Consider the following 17733-nt stretch of genomic DNA (forward strand, 5'->3'; position numbering starts at 1 on the left):
ATGTCCCTGGGCCTGGAAAAGGCTTACCTCTTCATGGAGGTTACTCAGGAAATCCTCATCACAACATGGAGATCCAACTGGGGGAGAATATAGAGCGCAGAGATAGATATCTTTGTTTGATATGCCAATTTTATTGCTGCGTTTTCTCTCTCTCTCTTTTCTGCTGTATGTCTCTGTCTCTCTCTCTCTCGCTCTCTTTCTGCACGTCTGTCTGTCTCTCTTCTGCAGTATCTATCTCTCTCCAACCCGCCCTTCCATCTATCCCTGCTGTCCCATCAAAACAACCTGAAAATCTGCCCCCAAAATAGAGAGAATCTTAAGAGGAGGAAGGATCTCCAGAAGATAAATCTGTGTTGATGACAGATCTCTGATTGGCCTTCGTGTTGAACTAATGAAGTGACCTCTCTCTGAATGTGGCGGTAGATACAGATCCTCTCTTGAGTCTGTGTCAGAAGAGCTGGACTCGTTGTGAGGTCACGTTTTAAAATGGCTGGTTGGTTGGTAGGTAACATGGTGAACGCGAAAGATTTAACATGGTGAACGCGGAAGATTAATTGTGGTGGACACAAAACCGCTTGACCCGACTGCCTCGGACAGAAGACTGAATCAGGGAACTGAAACTGATCAAATGTGAGTTTCATGAGTTTTCAGGACAGTTTGCAGAGTCTTAGTTGAGGTCTGGATTCAGGGTGAGCTGAGCCAATGGAGGCTTCTCCAGCCTGCTACTCTGCTCCCATGCCTGCTTATTATTCCTCTGGAACAGAGCAAAGTGCATCTAATTAAGCCTGAACAATAAACCCTCCCTGCATGACCGGCCCTCAGGTGTGGGGTACATGTACATGCATAAAACAACCACAACATGATTTAGTCATGAAGAAACACAACTTTGATGTGCTGAGTCCAGGCGTTATCTCGCTGACCTCACAGCCCTTCTACCACTCTCAGGGGGAAAGAGGTTCACTTTGTAAGAGGTGAGTGTTTAATCTCAGAGAAAGTACACACACACACACACACACACACACACACATATATATATATAGATAGATATAGATATATATATATATAGATATAAATACATACATACATATTGTAGCGAATTCGGGGGGCAGCTGCAGGAGACCGTTGCCACAGCCGGGGCGTGAACCCGTATCTCCCACTCCGCAAGCGACAACATTAACTAGTCGACTAAAGGGTCCGACCCGTTAGTCAAGGGCCAATGTGCCTACTTATCCATGCACGTTACACTATATAAGGTCATACATATATGAGGTCATTAAGAAAATCTGAACAATGGGCTAAAAAAAAATCACAATTGAAGCAAACTAAAAACAAATGGACTTTCTAGACATCTCAGTGGACCTTAGGAACGACTCATACAAGCCATACATGAAGCCCACCAACACGCTGCAGTATGTCCACAGAGAAAGCAACCACCACCCTCCATCTAGAAGAACATCCCAGAAAGCATTAATAGAAGACTCTCAAAATGATCACCTAGTGAGTCCATCTTCAATTAACATACCATGGAATACATACCAAGATGTATTACAAAAGAGCGGCTCAAGTACAACCCACCATTACGCACTGACTGACCATAAACCAACAAACGTAGCAGAACACGAAACATCACCTGGTGCAACCACCCTACAGCGACACCGTGGCATCAGTAAGCAGAGTTTTGAACTTTTGGATAAATGCTTTACCACGGACCACCAACTGAGGAAGATGTTCAATAGGAACAACATCAACATGAGTTACAGCTGCATGCCTAACATTCAACACATAATATCGTCCCATAACACAACAATCATCAACACATCAATGACGCCTTCATCACAACCGGACTCCCCCAACTGCAACTGCCGTGTGAACGACTCACGCCCCCTCGAGGGAAAATGCCACACGAAGGGAGGTATCTACCAAGCTATGGTGACAAGAGATGACAACGACAAAATAGAGACATACGTGGGTCTAACAGAGGAACATTCAACAAGAGGTTTAATGCACACGTGTAGCTTTAGAAACAACCGTTTAAAGAATGTCACATGTTTAAGCCCTTATATTTGGTCATTGGTGGACAGAAACATTAATTATTCAACCACCTGGAAAATCTTCTCAAAGAACAAAACATATTCACCCAGCAGTAAAATGTGTAATCTGTGTCTAACTGACAATATTTTATCCTCTGCAAACCACAAATCTCCACACTGAATAACAGGAATGAACTGGCCAGCAGTTGCAGACATAGATATAAACACCTATTTTGTAATAATAAATAAATCATGACAATAGACAAATATACCCCCCCATTGGACCGTTAGCGATCACGTGTTTTTGAAATTCGCACCTCTCCCTTCCCCATTGGACAATGTGCACGTGATGTGCATGACGAGGCAGTAGATGGTATGTCCTTCCTCGAGTAGTTTCATTGACAGCTGATGATTGCTTAGTGTGTCTCACTGGATTTTATATATATCAATGAATGTCTTGTTCCAGTAGTCCATTTCTCATCAGGTTTTCATGGTTCCTCAACACCTGACACAGACCTTGTTAACCTGGGCAACGTCTGAGGCGGTATTAGTGTTACTCTCACTCATGTCTGAGGTAGCTGACTTGTATAGCATAAGGAGTCTAAGCCTCACTTTTACTGGAGACTTGTCCTAACAGGGTTTGAAACCCCAGTCTCTGGTGGAAAGCTGGCATTGTTACCTACTGAGCTACCCAGCTGTTAATACAGGATGAGAAGTGGCGTTACCATCAGCCACCTCCTACACATGGATGACATTAAGCAGTGTGCAAAGAATGAGCAACACATTGACTCGCTGATCCACCTCACCAGGCTCTACAGCGGCAACATCGGGATGTTTTTCAGACTGGACAAGTGCGGTTGAATGGTGGCAAAAAGAGGAAAGGTGGTGAGCGCTGAGGGGTTGAATTATCAGATGGCAGTATAACAGACATACAGGACAGTTATGGAAACTACGAGGGCGCAGCAAGGTGGTCAGCTACAGCCAAATACCTAGAGAGGGTGAGGCAGGTCCTGAGGAGCCAGCTCAATGGGAAGAATAAGATCTAAGCCAGCGGTAGCTAATGTGCCATGGAGAGCCACGTGTATGCAGGTATTCATTCCAACCCAACTCCACACCAGGTGATTTTACTGATACATTCTTCCTCTTTGGTTGAAGGTTTGCTAATCAGTGAAATCACCTGGTGTGGAGTCGGGTTGAAATGAAAACTTGCATACACATGGCTCTACATGACACGTTAGCCACCCCTGATCTAAGCCATCAACACATATGCCCTACCACTCATCAGATACCCAGCTGGAATAATAAGCTGGCCAATGGAGGAGATAAAGGCCACAGATATCAGGACACAGAAACTCCCCACAATGCACAGAGGGTTGCACCAGAAGTCCAGCAAACTTAGACTGTAAGATAAGTGAACAGATGGGGGCCGAGGGTTAATGAGTGTCAGAGCCACTATTCAGGTTGAAATAAGGAACATCCATGTGTATATCAGAAAGAGCCCCCCCCCCCCCAGGATGAACTGCTCAAGGAGTATCTCAGGCAGCAGAAGAGAGAGAGTGGGGAGGAAGAACAAGAGGAGGTATCATGGAAGATCAAGCCCCTCCATGGGATGTACCACCGACAGATAGAAGACATAGCTGATAGAGAAATCCTACCAGTGGAAAGAAAAGGCTGAAGAACTGCACAGAGGCTCTGATCATAGCAGCACAAGAACAGGTACTCAGGACCAGATCGACTGAGGCAGGGGTCTACCACACCAGACAAGACCCAAGATGCAGGCTGTGCAAAGATGCCCCTGAGACAGTCCAGCACTTAGCAACAGGGTGTAAAATGCTAGCTGGGAAAGTGTACACTGAAAGGCATAACCAAGTGGCTGGGATAGTGTACAGGAACATCTGTACTGAATACAGACTGGAAGTCCCCAAGTCCAAATGGGAGACACCACCAAAGGTGGTTGAGAATGGCAGAGCTAAGATCCTGTGGGACTTCAAGGTCCAGACTAACAAGCAGGTGCTGGCTAACCAACCAGACATTGTGGAGGTCAACAAGGAACAGAAGACAGCAGTAGTGATCCATGTAGCGATCCTGAGCGATGGCAACATCAGGAAGAAAGTCAAGTCATGTCAAATTTATTTATAGAGCACATATAAAATCTACCCACGCTGACCAAAGTGCTGTACAGACCAGAGCAGGTAGCTAAAAAACAAACACAATAAAACATCGATATAGACAACAAGGCATGTAGCTCGGAGGCATGAATAAACAACAGATGGACATAGACACAAGCCAGAAACCCGCCACATCAGGGAGATGCAAACGCTAGAGAACAAAAGTACGTTTTGAGCTGGATTTAAGAGTCCATGCAGGGGGCAGGTCTTATAGGGAGGGGAATGCTGTTCCACAGTCTAGGGGCTGCAACCACAAAGGCGCAGTCACCCCTGACCTTAAAGGGCATGAGAAGCTAGAGAAATACCAAGGGCTGAAGGAAGAACCAGATCAGATTTGGAAGGTGAAATCCACAGTAATCCAAGTGGTAACAGGAGCACTAGGGGCTGTGACCCCCAAATTGGGAGAGTGGCTCCAGCAGATTCCAGGAAGAACATCTGAGGTCTCTGTCCAGAAGGGTGTGGTCCTGGGAACAGCTAAGATACTGTGCAGAACCCTCCAATTCCCGGGCCTCTGGTCAAGGACCCGAGCTTGAGGAAGACACACTGCCCGAAAAAAAAAATCTGTGTGTGTGTTTATTTAGTCATGAAACATCTCTGCAGTTTTCTCCTGATGATAATGTTTAAGTAAAACTGAAACAGATCATGTCATTACTTGGAGTGACTCTAACCTTACACTGCTTTAAAATCTATGTGTCCCCTGTGTTTAACATCCAATAAATACAGTCAACACAAAAGCAAAGAAAAAGAAATGTGTATTCAGGCACTGTTATGGTTGATGGGGGGGGGGGGCACCTGCTCTGTGATGCAGGCTGCCATCTACTGGGCTATATGTCTTCATCTTCCACGACAGAAGTCTATACATCCATCATGTGGAAGGAGGCTCTCTCTCCACATGTTCTGCCAGGCAGCTTCAAGGAGGACTGTTTTGTCAAATCAGTGTGTTTGGTTTGAAAGGAACCCTTCATATATACCAAATATACGTCATATATACCAACACATACACACAGCTAAGTACGGCACATGATGAAGTAGTCCTGCTATAGATGTGCTCTCTCTCTCTTCCCCTTCTCTCTCTCTTTTCTCCCCCCTCTCTTGCTCCCCCTCTTTCCCCCCTCTCTCTCTTTTCTCCCCCTCTCTCTCCCCCTCTCCACCCCCACCCCCAAACACACACATTCAGTGGGTCATGTCAAGCTGGGCTGAACACGCCTCAACTGACAAGCTTCACGTTGGCAGAACGACATGGCTCTTCACGTTGGCAGAACGACATGGTTCTTCACGTTGGCAGAACGACATGGTTCTTCACGTTGGCAGAACGACATGGTTCTTCACGTTGGCAACACGACATGGTTCTTCACGTTGGCAGAACGACATGGTTCTTCACGTTGGCAGAACGACATGGTTCTTCACGTTGGCAACACGACATGGCTCTTCACGTTGGCAGAACGACATGGCTCTTCACGTTGGCAGAACGACATGGCTCTTCACGTTGGCAGAACGACATGGTTCTTCACGTTGGCAGAACGACATGGTTCTTCACGTTGGCAGAACGACATGGCTCTTCACGTTGGCAGAACGACATGGCTCTTCACGTTGGCAGAACGACATGGTTCTTCACGTTGGCAGAACGACATGGTTCTTCACGTTGGCAACACGACATGGTTCTTCACGTTGGCAGAACGACATGGCTCTTCACGTTGGCAGAACGACATGGTTCTTCACGTTGGCAACACGACATGGTTCTTCACGTTGGCAACACGACATGGTTCTTCACGTTGGCAACACGACATGGTTCTTCACGTTGGCAGAACGACATGGTTCTTCACGTTGGCAGAACGACATGGCTCTTCACGTTGGCAGAACGACATGGCTCTTCACGTTGGCAGAACGACATGGTTCTTCACGTTGGCAGAACGACATGGTTCTTCACGTTGGCAACACGACATGGTTCTTCACGTTGGCAACACGACATGGTTCTTCACGTTGGCAGAACGACATGGCTCTTCACGTTGGCAGAACGACATGGCTCTTCACGTTGGCAGAACAACATGGTTCTTCACGTTGGCAACACGACATGGCTCTTCACGTTGGCAGAACGACATGGTTCTTCACGTTGGCAGAACGACATGGTTCTTCACGTTGGCAACACGACATGGTTCTTCACGTTGGCAGAACGACATGGCTCTTCACGTTGGCAGAACGACATGGCTCTTCACGTTGGCAACACGACATGGTTCTTCACGTTGGCAACACGACATGGTTCTTCACGTTGGCAGAACGACATGGCTCTTCACGTTGGCAGAACGACATGGCTCTTCACGTTGGCAGAACGACATGGCTCTTCACGTTGGCAGAACGACATGGCTCTTCACGTTGGCAGAACGACATGGTTCTTCACGTTGGCAGAACGACATGGTTCTTCACGTTGGCAACACGACATGGTTCTTCACGTTGGCAACACGACATGGTTCTTCACGTTGGCAGAACGACATGGTTCTTCACGTTGGCAGAACGACATGGCTCTTCACGTTGGCAGAACGACATGGCTCTTCACGTTGGCAGAACAACATGGTTCTTCACGTTGGCAACACGACATGGCTCTTCACGTTGGCAGAACGACATGGTTCTTCACGTTGGCAGAACGACATGGTTCTTCACGTTGGCAACACGACATGGTTCTTCACGTTGGCAGAACGACATGGTTCTTCACGTTGGCAGAACGACATGGCTCTTCACGTTGGCAGAACGACATGGTTCTTCATGTTGGCAGAACGACATGGCTCTTCACGTTGGCAGAACCACACGGCTCTTCATGTTGGCAGAACCACACGGCTCTTCATGTTGGCAGAACCACACGGCTCTTCATGTTGGCAGAACCACACGGCTCTTCGTGTTGGCAGAACAACACGGCTCTTCATGTTGGCAGAACAACACGGCTCTTCATGTTGGCAGAACCACACGGCTCTTCATGTTGGCAGAACCACATGGATCAGCTCAGCACCATAATGAAGGCTGAATGTAGGTGTTGTCTGGTGATTTTTATATCAGCGCACGGTGAACAGCCAGCTCCAGTAATAATGCGTGGACCTGACCACTTCTCAGTCATCAAACAGCTATTTCCTTTGAAGGTGCGTTTGAAATAAGCACTTTAAAACTACTATTCTTCACTCAGACGTGAAAAGCCTCAACCTTACTGTGATTCTGGAAAACCACTTAGGACTAAGGGGACCAGGACTCATCTGATAGGATGTGGTGTTCCAGATGGCAACAAACCAGCAAGAAAACAAACACAGCATGTGAACACAAGGCAGACCGGAAGGCACATCCCTAACAAAAGCGGAACAGTCATTTGAGGCCATCTCAGCCGTTCTTCTTGCTGATCTTCAGCAGCCAGATTCTGTCTGAACTCTGAACCACCGCTCCGAGCAGGGAGCCTTCATATGGAAAGGACAATCGATGTGCGCGGCAATCAAAAGCTCCTCTGATTCATCTGATTACTGATTCATCTGATTCATGAGGGTCTGCCGAAGGAAACGGTCGCCTGGCAACTGAAAGGTCCAAAGCCTGATCACTAAACCAGAGCTGTCTCTCATCCCACATACGCAGGAACTGTTAACACGCTTTTTCCTACATGGCACAACATAAATGCAGAATGTCATCGTTGTCCCGCAGATAGTCCAGTTTCAGACAGAATTTTAAAAAAAGAAGAAAAGAACGAAAAATGGCCAAGAGATGATGGAGTGTCATTTTAACGCAGATGAGGTGGGGTGGGTGTCGGTAACCCAAAATAGGACCTCCGGCCGGCTATGTGGACGGAGGATTCTGCCTAACACAAAACAGGTCCTGTTCAGCCCACTTATGTCATGTATCCCCGATCTGCGCCTCATCATCATCATCACCACCACCATCATCATCATCACCACCATCACCACAGCACCAACAGAGAAGCCGAGTGTAACGGGCGGGTTGAACCGAGCGGTACGTCGTCTCTCCCGCAACCTCTTGAAGACGTGCGACACATTTCAAACGGAAGTCCGTCTGTTGGACGAGGGAACCATATTTAGTCGACGTATTTACAGGAGTGAAGCCGCGATGAAGAGACCTCCTCCTCTTCCTCAGTCGGTGTGAAGTGGGCGAGCCGTGACTGACTGTTACTGTGGAAACCAACTTTCCCTTTTGTCGTTTTGCGCGAGCACGCACGAGCACCGACGTGACGCTCGTTCTTCTCCTATAAACCGGCTCCGGGTTCACGCGACCACCCGCGGCTCGTGCGCAGCGCGGACCCGGCGCGTGGCTGCGCGTTAGTTTCCAGTACCTTCTGATGCCGAGAGCGCCGCGCCGCGCCGTGCGGGGCTAAGAGCGGCTCCGTCCCGACGCACAAAGGCAGCGATAAGCCGAGCACTTACAGCAGTTGGTGACGGCGAAGCTGTTGGCCACCTCCAGGTTGTCGATGTGAGGCGTCAGTCTGAACTCGGAGGTGCCGAACTGGACCATGCCGATCCGGAATGCGCTGTACTCCTGGTCGGCGCCCCGCGGAAAGAGTCCCCCTGAAAGCACACACGGCGGGAACACAGCAAGAGGCTGGGTTAAGTCCTGTGCTCGGTCCCGCTCTTTAGCGCTACTTCTCAATGCCGCCTCCACCCAATACCTTCCTCCGCCCCGCAATCAAGAGACATACGTACCGATCTGAACGCCGGGCGAGCCTCCGAGCGCACATCTCCCCAAAGCCAGCAGAAGCACCACGGACACAGGCACCATCTTCTGCGTGTCCACGGACGGACCGAGCGTCCACCACCACGTCCACCGGTTGAACCAAGATTCCTCGTCTTCTGGGCAAATCTCAGATCCGGTTCATTCTGGGGGGGGGGGGGGGCAAATGTCCGGACAGTTTTCCCGTGGGTGGGTTGAGCTGGAAAGTCTCCGGCTCCTCGGTGAAGCACTGAAGGAATGGGAGCCAACGATGGAGGTCTGGTGTCTTTTCCGCTGCTCCTCCTCCTCCTCTTCCTCATTGTCCTCCTCTTCCTCAAGCGCGCAGGAGATCTGTTCAGCTTCACCCCCACCAGTCAGAATGTAAATGAGAGACGGTGAGAGCCGAACAGAACCGAACTCAGCCCGGTCCATTACAGATTCATGATCCGTACATACTCTCAATCAGAGTCACCATCAGATTTATGTTCCCACGTTCAAGGAAATTAATTGTCTCGGTTTGACTCACATGGATCAGCAACAGTCCACAGTACCAGTAATGAGGTTGGAGGTGAGCCACGTTAAGCGGCAATAACAAAGGTTGGCAGTGATTAGCTGATCGGGCTCCTGCCGATGAACAAACGCTACTATGTACAGGTTGCAGAGTATTAGACTGCGGTTCAACATCAGAATCCTGTTTACTGGCCATGTAGGTCTGCACATACATGGAAAGTGTCTCCAGTTTCGTGGCTCTCTCGGTGAACTTAACATAGAGTAACAACACTACAACACAACACCCTTCACATATATACACAAGGCCTGACTGATACAGGTGAAATAAGAGGTGACAAAGGGCAGTGGTGCAGACAATATATCAGAGATGCTGAAATAGGCCAGGATTTCCAGCGCTCTAAAGTGCACCGTCACACCAAAGCCCCCCCCCCCCCCCCCCGGCGCAATTCCCTGTGCCCGAAAGGAGGTTCGACCACCTAAACGTGGACCTGGTGGGTCCCCTGCCCCCTTCCACGGTTTTGCTTACCTCCTTACAATGTTGGACAGGACCACTCGATAGCCGGAAGCTGTCCCACTGTCATCGACGTCAACCGAGGTATTCCTGGGTCGCTTCGGCACCTCATCTGGCCTCTCCTCTGACCGGGGCTCACGGTTTACGTCTGAGCTCTGGAACGCAGTCGCAGAGAGCCTCGGGGTGATGCTCAACCACACCACCGCATGCCACCTGCAGGCCAGTAGGTTTTGCGAGGGGTTTCATTTCATCGCTCTGTGAAGGAAATTCTTCAGGCTAGCCTCAAGGACAGCAGCTGGGTCGACAGGCTCCCGCGGGTCATGCTGGGCCTCAGGACCGCCCCTAAGAGGACCTCCAGTCCTTGTCTGCTGAGCTGGTGCACCACCAGTCGCTGCGGGACCCAGGGATTTTGTCTCCAACACCACAGCTCCCTGCTCTGCAGCGTACCAACGGACCATGCTTCTGGATAACGCTAGAGTTTTCGCACCAGTCCCCACTTCGCAACAAAATGTCCCAGTCTCACGTTCCCGCAAGTCTGCAGTCGGCAGAATACGTCATCAACCCCCACGATGCCCACCGTGGACCCCTGCAGCCTCCCTACGATGGCCCATTCCGCGTCCTGGAGACCAGGAACAAGCACTTTGTTGTGGACGTTGGTGGCAAGCCGGAGCGCATTTCCATAGATCACCTCAAACCGGCTCACCTTGATTTTTTTAGGGAGTTGTTCCTTATCCCATGCGAGGGTCTAAGGCAGGGGTGGGCAATGTTATCTGGAAAGGGCCGGTGTGGGTGAAGGTTCTTGTTCCAACCAAGCAGTTACACACCTGTGTCTCCTAATCAAGTTCCTCAGCAAAGACTCTGCTGGTTGATCAGTGGGATCAGGTGTGTAACTGCTTGGTTGGAACAAAAACCGGCACCCACACCGGCCCTTTCTGGATGAGACTGCCCACCCCTGGAAAGACAGGATGTTGGGTTGCTGTAAAGCCCCTTGAGGCAAATTTTTTATTTGTGATATTGGGCAATACAAATAAAATTGACTTGACTTGGACCGACCTGTTGGACTGGCCCAGCCCCTGTGGTGGGGACGCCGTCCTACCCTGCCCTCAGCCCTCAACAAGGCCCCCCAAGGCTCCTCCACCCACCACCCTACACCCACGTCGCTGCAGGGTCCCTATGGCCCCTCCAGCGGGAGCCCCAGCCCCGCTCCCATTCAGCAGAGCCGTTTTGGCTGGGCCATCCGGGCCCCACCACGTCAACTCTTCCTGTTATGGTGAATTCTGGGGGGACGTGTGTAGTGGACACTTAATGGACTTATGGACATAAAGGAAGTTGGATAACGGCGGAGATTTAGCAGCGCCATATTTGTACAGGGCGGCACGGTGGCGCAGTGGTTAGCACGGTTGCCTCACAGCAAGAAGGTCCTGGGTTCGAGCCCCGGGGTAGTCCAGCCTTGGCGGGTCATCCTGGGTCGTCCTCTGTGTGGAGTTTGCATGTTCTCCCCGTGTCTGTGTGGGTTTCCTCCGCGGGCTCCGGTTTCCTCCCACAGTCCAAACACATGTAGGTCAGGTAACTCAAAGACATGTCGGTCAGGTGACTCAAAGACATGTAGGTCAGGTGACTCAAAGACATGTAGGTCAGCTGACTCAGACAAGTAGGTCAGGTGACTCAAACACATGTAGGTCAGGTGACTCACTGTACTAAATTGTCCCTAGGTATGTGTGTGTGTGTGTGTGTGGGCCCTGTGATGGCCTGGCAGCCTGTCCAGGGTGTCTCCCTACCTGCCGCCCAATGACGGCTGGGATAGGCTCCAGCATCCCCCTGACCCTGAGAGCAGGATAAGCGGTTCAGATAATGGGTGAATGGGTGGATGTTTGGGTGGGTGGATGGATGTTTGTTCAGGCGGGGTGTTCAAAAAGATAAATGAAATGACCCGCATTGGTGTAGTCCGTGAGAGCAATGGCAGGTCTCTACTCGCCTGCGACTTCTGCAGTACACTACTTTGTGTTATTCAGTCCCTCGTTTGTTCGTTTGTTTGATGTTTTACTTGGACTGAATAACAAACCTCAAATGGACCTTTAAAACCAATTGGCGTGGCGTGCCAGCATTCCAAAGTACACCGTCATACCAAAGCCCTCTTGTCGCCATTCCTGGTGCCCGAGAGGCGTTTTGACCATGTGAATGTGGACCTGGTGGGCCCCCTGCCCCCCTCCCACGAGTTCACTCACCTTCTCACCATGGTGGACAGGACCACCAGGTGGCTGGAAGTTGTTCCTCTGTCATCAACCACGCCTACTGAGGTGGCCCGGGCGTTCATCGGGTCCTGGCTGGCCCGTTTCGGCACGCCGGTTGATCTCACCTCTGACAGGGGCCCGCAGTTCACGCCGGAGCTCTGGACTGCAATCGCAGAGAGGCTGGGGGTGAAGCTCCACCGCACCACAGCATACGACCCCCAGGGCAACGGACTCTGTGAGCAGTTTCATCAGTCTATGAAGGCCGCTCTTCGTGCCAGCCTCATGGACAGCACCTGGGTCGATCGTCTCCCGTGGGTCATGCTTGGCCTTCGCTCTGCCCCCAAGGAAGACCTCCAGTCCTCATCTGCCGAGCTGGTTTACGGCCAGCCACTGCGTGTCCCGGGTGAGTTTCTCTCGGATGCTGTGGCCCCCTGGTCAGCAGCTTCTCATTGGGCTGTGGCCCGGGACAGTGCCAACGCTTTCGCTCCGATCCCTACATCTCACCACTTCCTCCCTCAGTCCTACGTCCCCAAGGATCTGCTGTCGGCCAGGTACGTCTTCATCCGCCACGACAGCAACCGTACCCCCCTGCAGCCCCCCTACGACGGGCCCTTCCAAGTCCTGGAAGCAAGGCCTAAGACCTTTTTGGTGGACAGGGGGGGCAAGCCGGAGCTGGTCTCGGTGGACCGTCTCAAGTGCCCTCGCGGCGTGGACACCCCCCTTCTCAGGCCCCTGGCCCAGCCTCGGCCCCTGCCCGGGTTCCGATTCTTTCCCCGCCCCCATACCCATTCAGCACAGCCATTTTGGCTGCCTGGTCCGCCCCCCGAGACGTTGACTGTTTCGCTGAGTACTGTTGTGTTGCATTACCGTTTTGCATTTTTTCGTGATGGTGAATTCTGGGGGGCCTGTGTGGTGATACACAAATGAGGGTAGATTCACCAGGGGCTGTTGCTCCTTTAGGGCAGACGTTCGGAGTGCTGACGTAGTCACTGCGTAGAGTTTCCGGGGTGGAGCCATGTTTGCAGCAGCCTAGCAGTTAGCTGGTTGCCACGACAGATTGTGCTGTATCGGTGTTGTTTTGTGTGGCGAGTAAACAGAATTGACTCGACTCGATCTCTCCGTCTCCTCATTCCTGCACTCCCACAACTGCAGTAAATGTAGATACAAACATGAGGCTCGCAAATGTCCTGCCTATGGTCAAACATGCAAAGTGTGCAAAAGAAAAAACCACTATGGTCGCATGTGCAAAGCAAAGAAACCGACAGAAGGCTATCGAAAAATGGAGACATGTAAATGAAATTGAAGAACAAGATTGAAATGTTTCTTGGCGCCCTTGAGTCAAACTACAACTACTACTTTCGGCTGCATCCAGAACAACTGGGGCATCCTGATGACGTGACCGAGCCAGCGAAGTTGGTGCTGGGTGACGGTAGCCTCCATGCTGATGCAGTTGGTCTTGCGGAGTATTTCAGTATGGGGCACTCGGTCACGCCAGGTTCTCCTCAGGATGCATTGTAGGCATCTGATGTGGAAGGCCTCAAGCATCCTGAGGTGGTGGCTGTGCAGGGTCCACGCCTCACAGCTGTAGAGGAGAGTCGTGATGACAACTGCCAAGTAGACAGATATTTTGGTGTGGAGGTTGAGGTCTTTGTTTTGAAAGACCCTTCTCCTAAGTCTGCCAAAAGAGGATGACGCTTGTTTAATCCGGTTTTGCATCTCCCTGTCGATGCTGCAGTCGTCAGAGAGGAAGCTGCCCAGGTATTTGAAGGATTCCACTGTTGCGAGTGGTTTGTCGGAATGGTGAAGGTTGGTGAATGAGATGGAGGAGTAGATGCCCACTGGCATACTACTTCAGTCTTTGTCACATTTATAGAGAGCCCCAGCCTACCATACGCCCTTGCAGCAGTTGCAAGGGTAGCTTGTAGTGCCTCGGATGTGTGGGCCACAACTGCAGAATCATCTGCGTCCTGTAACTCCATGATGTGCTCACATGTCATTTTTGTGACCGCTTGGAGCCTACGGATGTTAAATAGGTTTCCATCTAGTCTGAAGTCCACAGTAACCCCACTGTCCTCCCTGATTTCCTTGTGGAGCAGCAATGTCACACACAGGAGGAATATGTGTGGAAGAGAACTGGAGCAAGGATGCACCCCTGACGTACCCCGGTGCACACCCTGAAGGGCTCGGATTCCTGGCCTCCAATGGTCACACGTGCCATCATCCCCACATGAAACCTTTGAAGGATGTTGACAAACTTTCGTGGACAGCCAAACTTCAGGAGGATGTTCCATAGGATGTCCCTGCTGACTGTGTCGAAAGCCTTTGACAGGTCGATGAAGGCTATGAAGAGGTCTTGGTGTTGCTCCCTACACTTCTCCTGGAGGTGCCGTGCTGTGAACACCATGTCCACAGTACTCCTATTCCTCCTAAACCCACACTGTGACTCAGGCAACAGCTCCTCTGAGATGTGTTTTACCAGCCTGTGTAACATGACTCTGGCCAGGACTTTTCCAGCAACAGCCAGTAGTGAAATGCCACGGCTGTTGCCACAGAGGGACTTGTCTCCTTTGCCTTTATATATGGAGATGATGTTAGCATCCCTCCACTGCTGAGGGACAGTTTCGTTCTTCCATACGTGTGAGATGAACAGGAAAAGTGCACGGGTGCAGAGGTAGCCTCCCTGTTTAAAAATCTCTGCAGGGATACTGTCAGGGCCAGGGGTCTTGTTATTTTTCAGCCGCTGCTCCTTCACGTCGAAAGGAGCCAGTTGAGGTGGTTCGGACATCTGATCAGGATGCCTCCTGGGCGTCTTCCTTTGGAGGTTTGCCTGGCACGGGCAACTGGGAGGAGACCCCGGGGTAGACCCAGAACTCGCTGGAGGGACTACATGTCTAATCTGGCGTGGGAACGCCTTGGGATCCCCCAGGAGGAGCTGGAGGGCGTTGCTGGGGAGAGGGATGCCTGGAGTGCCCTACTTAGCTTGCTGCCACCGCGAGCCGACCCCGGAGAAGCGGCTGGAGATGAGTGATTGAACGAATAGACCCCAGCGGAGTACGGTCCGTGTATGGTACATCAAGACTATGAACTGGCCTTACTAGTGAGAGATATGAGTCACACCATTTTATAAAGAGAACACTGACTCGGGTCGACTCCTTCTGCCTTCTCACCTTTCACCTGTTCTGTCAGGGGAATGTGTGACGAGGAGCTGCCATCATGCCGTCTGCTCAGACAGACAGCTGGAGAAACGACTCCATAGAGAATCAGCGGTCTTTATTTGAAGTGGCCCATGTATGATGATCGCTTTCTAAAAGTAAATTCCCACCAAGAATCTTCCAACAGCCTCTTTATTTGAGTTCATGTGATCTTTTATTTGTTTGCTTGTAAATTTCACAGCCACGTGGCCCCTCAGTGGTGACCCATGTACACAGCACAGGACAGGAAGGACGGACATGTGTCGGCGTGGCAGTGTCACATGACCATCTGGACAAGAACAAGGTGCTTCACAGATCCACTGGAGTCTCAGCAAATCATAAGCATCACAAAATCTAATAAATATTACATAGAATTATAGTTTATATGCATATACGTGCAATTTTCAACATGCAAGGTAATTACAATCGTACAGTTTGAAAGGAAGCATAAATAAATTCTCTGAACCGATGACACGTGCTAGCAGGATCCCATTTTGTGGTCAACCAAAGACTGGTATGGTGTTCAAATGCTATGTACAAAAGCTTTATTTGTCTTTGTTTTGGAAATCATAATCTTTATTTGTGGAATGAGTTGTACACTATTCGTCACAGAGTTTACATGTGCGAAGCTCTACCACTCGCTCTAGCACAATATGAGGGCAGCGTTTCATTCCAAAACGATTCGATTCATTAAAAAAACAAAAAAAATAACATTGCCCAACTTTCACTGCCCAGTATTTCCAAAATTCAACTTCAGCAGAAATCAATAAGCACCATCCTAATCAACACCTGCACTTCTTGTTTTGTGTTGCATTGCATTTTATAAAATCAGGTACGCTCCTTTTCATTTTTATTCATTTTGGAATAAAACTCTTTGAATAAAATCCGATCAATCCAGTGTTTATGGGGGATGTGTTGGAGCTGGACAATAACGAAGAGACGGGACATGAAAATGGTCACAGATACACAGACCAGTAAATCACGTTGAAGAAGAGGAAGGAGAAAGGGAAGAGTGCTCGGGAATACAGGTCGATCCTCTTGGCGGCGGAGGGGATGACGGGTTTGGGCGGTGGTGGTTTCTTGTTGTTCTTGGCCTGTGATTTTCCGTGGCCTGTGCCGGTGTCGATGGGCTTCCCGTAGCAGTCAAAGTTAGACAGCTCAAAGTCCCTCGGCAGGGACCCCACGATGCTGAAGTCGTTGGTTCGCAGGTCGGATTTGGAGGTGCACACCTTCTTACAGCGGGTCTCCGCCACCTGCAGGCAGGCACACAGCAGCATTCCCCGTCAAGCAGCAGCGGATCTGCAATGATCCGCTGGTGTAGACATGCAAATGGCATGCAAACGATATGCAAATGACATGCACATGATTTGACTGTTATCAAATGTTAGAAAACGACAAACTATTACTACTACTACCACTACTACTACTACTACTACTACTACTATTATACCACTACTACTACCACTACTACTACTACCACTACTACAACAACTACTACCAGTACTACCACTACTACTACTACTACTACTACTACTACTACTACCACTACTACTACTACTACCACTACTACTACTACCACTACTACTACTACCACCACCACTACTACTACTACTACTACTACTACTAATACCACTACTACTACCACCACTACTACCACTACTACTACTACTACTACTACTACTACTACTTTCAGCTGCTCCCGTTAGGGGGCGCCACAGCGGATCATCCTTCTCCATCTCTTCCTGTCCTCTGCATCTTCCTCTGTCACACCAGCCACCTGCATGTCCTCCCTCACCACATCCATAAACCTCCTCTTTGGCCTTCCTCTTCTCCTCTTCCCTGGCAGCTCCATATTCAGCATCCTTCTCCCAGTATACCCAGCATCTCTCCTCCACACATGTCCAAACCATCTCCATCTTGTCTCTCTTGCTTTGTCTCCAAACCGTCCAACCTGAGCTGTCCCTCTAATATACTCCTTCCTAATCCTGTCCTTCTTCATCACTCCCAGTGAAAATCTTATCATCTTCATCTCTGCCACCTCCAGCTCCACCTCCTGTCTTTTCATCAGCACCACTGTATCCAAACCATACAACATAGCTGGTCTCACTACCATCTTGTAAACCTTCCCTTTAACTCTTGCTGGTACCCTTCTGTCACACATCACTCCTGACACTCTTCTCCACCCACTCCACCCTGCCTGCACTCTCTTCTTCACCTCTCTCCTTCAATCCCCGTTACTTTGGACAGTTGACCCCAAGTATTTAAACTCATACGCCTTCATCACCTCCACTCCTTGCATCCTCATCATTCCACTGTCCTCCCTCTCATTCACACATAGGTATTCCATCTTGCTCCTACTGACTTTCATTCCTCTTCTCTCCAGTGCATACCTCCACCTCTCCAGGC

At 50.1% G+C, this 17733-nt stretch overlaps 2 protein-coding genes across 4 annotated transcripts in view; both read right to left on the bottom strand.

The window, feature by feature from the left end:
• The window catches only part of gria2b (glutamate receptor, ionotropic, AMPA 2b), a 188221-nt gene extending 179268 nt beyond the window's left edge, over positions 1 to 8953 (bottom strand). Inside the window, exons 1-2 of one of the 3 annotated variants that reach the window (XM_056291251.1) lie at positions 8878 to 8953; positions 8602 to 8742 (exon numbers count right to left, since the gene is read on the bottom strand). In XM_056291251.1, coding sequence (XP_056147226.1) covers positions 8602 to 8742; positions 8878 to 8953 — 217 coding nt within the window. The remainder of the gene's footprint in view (positions 1 to 8601; positions 8743 to 8877) is intronic. The other 2 variants (XM_056291253.1, XM_056291252.1) reach the window with 2 other exon arrangements.
• A 7330-nt stretch (positions 8954 to 16283) lies between these two features.
• glrbb (glycine receptor, beta b) overlaps positions 16284 to 17733 on the bottom strand; it is a 172648-nt gene continuing 171198 nt past the window's right edge. The window contains exon 9 of the mRNA XM_056288175.1: positions 16284 to 16580. Within this exon, the coding sequence (XP_056144150.1) occupies positions 16284 to 16580 (297 nt within the window). The remainder of the gene's footprint in view (positions 16581 to 17733) is intronic.

This window comes from Lampris incognitus, chromosome 1, assembly GCF_029633865.1.
Source record: "Lampris incognitus isolate fLamInc1 chromosome 1, fLamInc1.hap2, whole genome shotgun sequence".
In the NCBI taxonomy this organism is placed as follows: domain Eukaryota; kingdom Metazoa; phylum Chordata; class Actinopteri; order Lampriformes; family Lampridae; genus Lampris; species Lampris incognitus.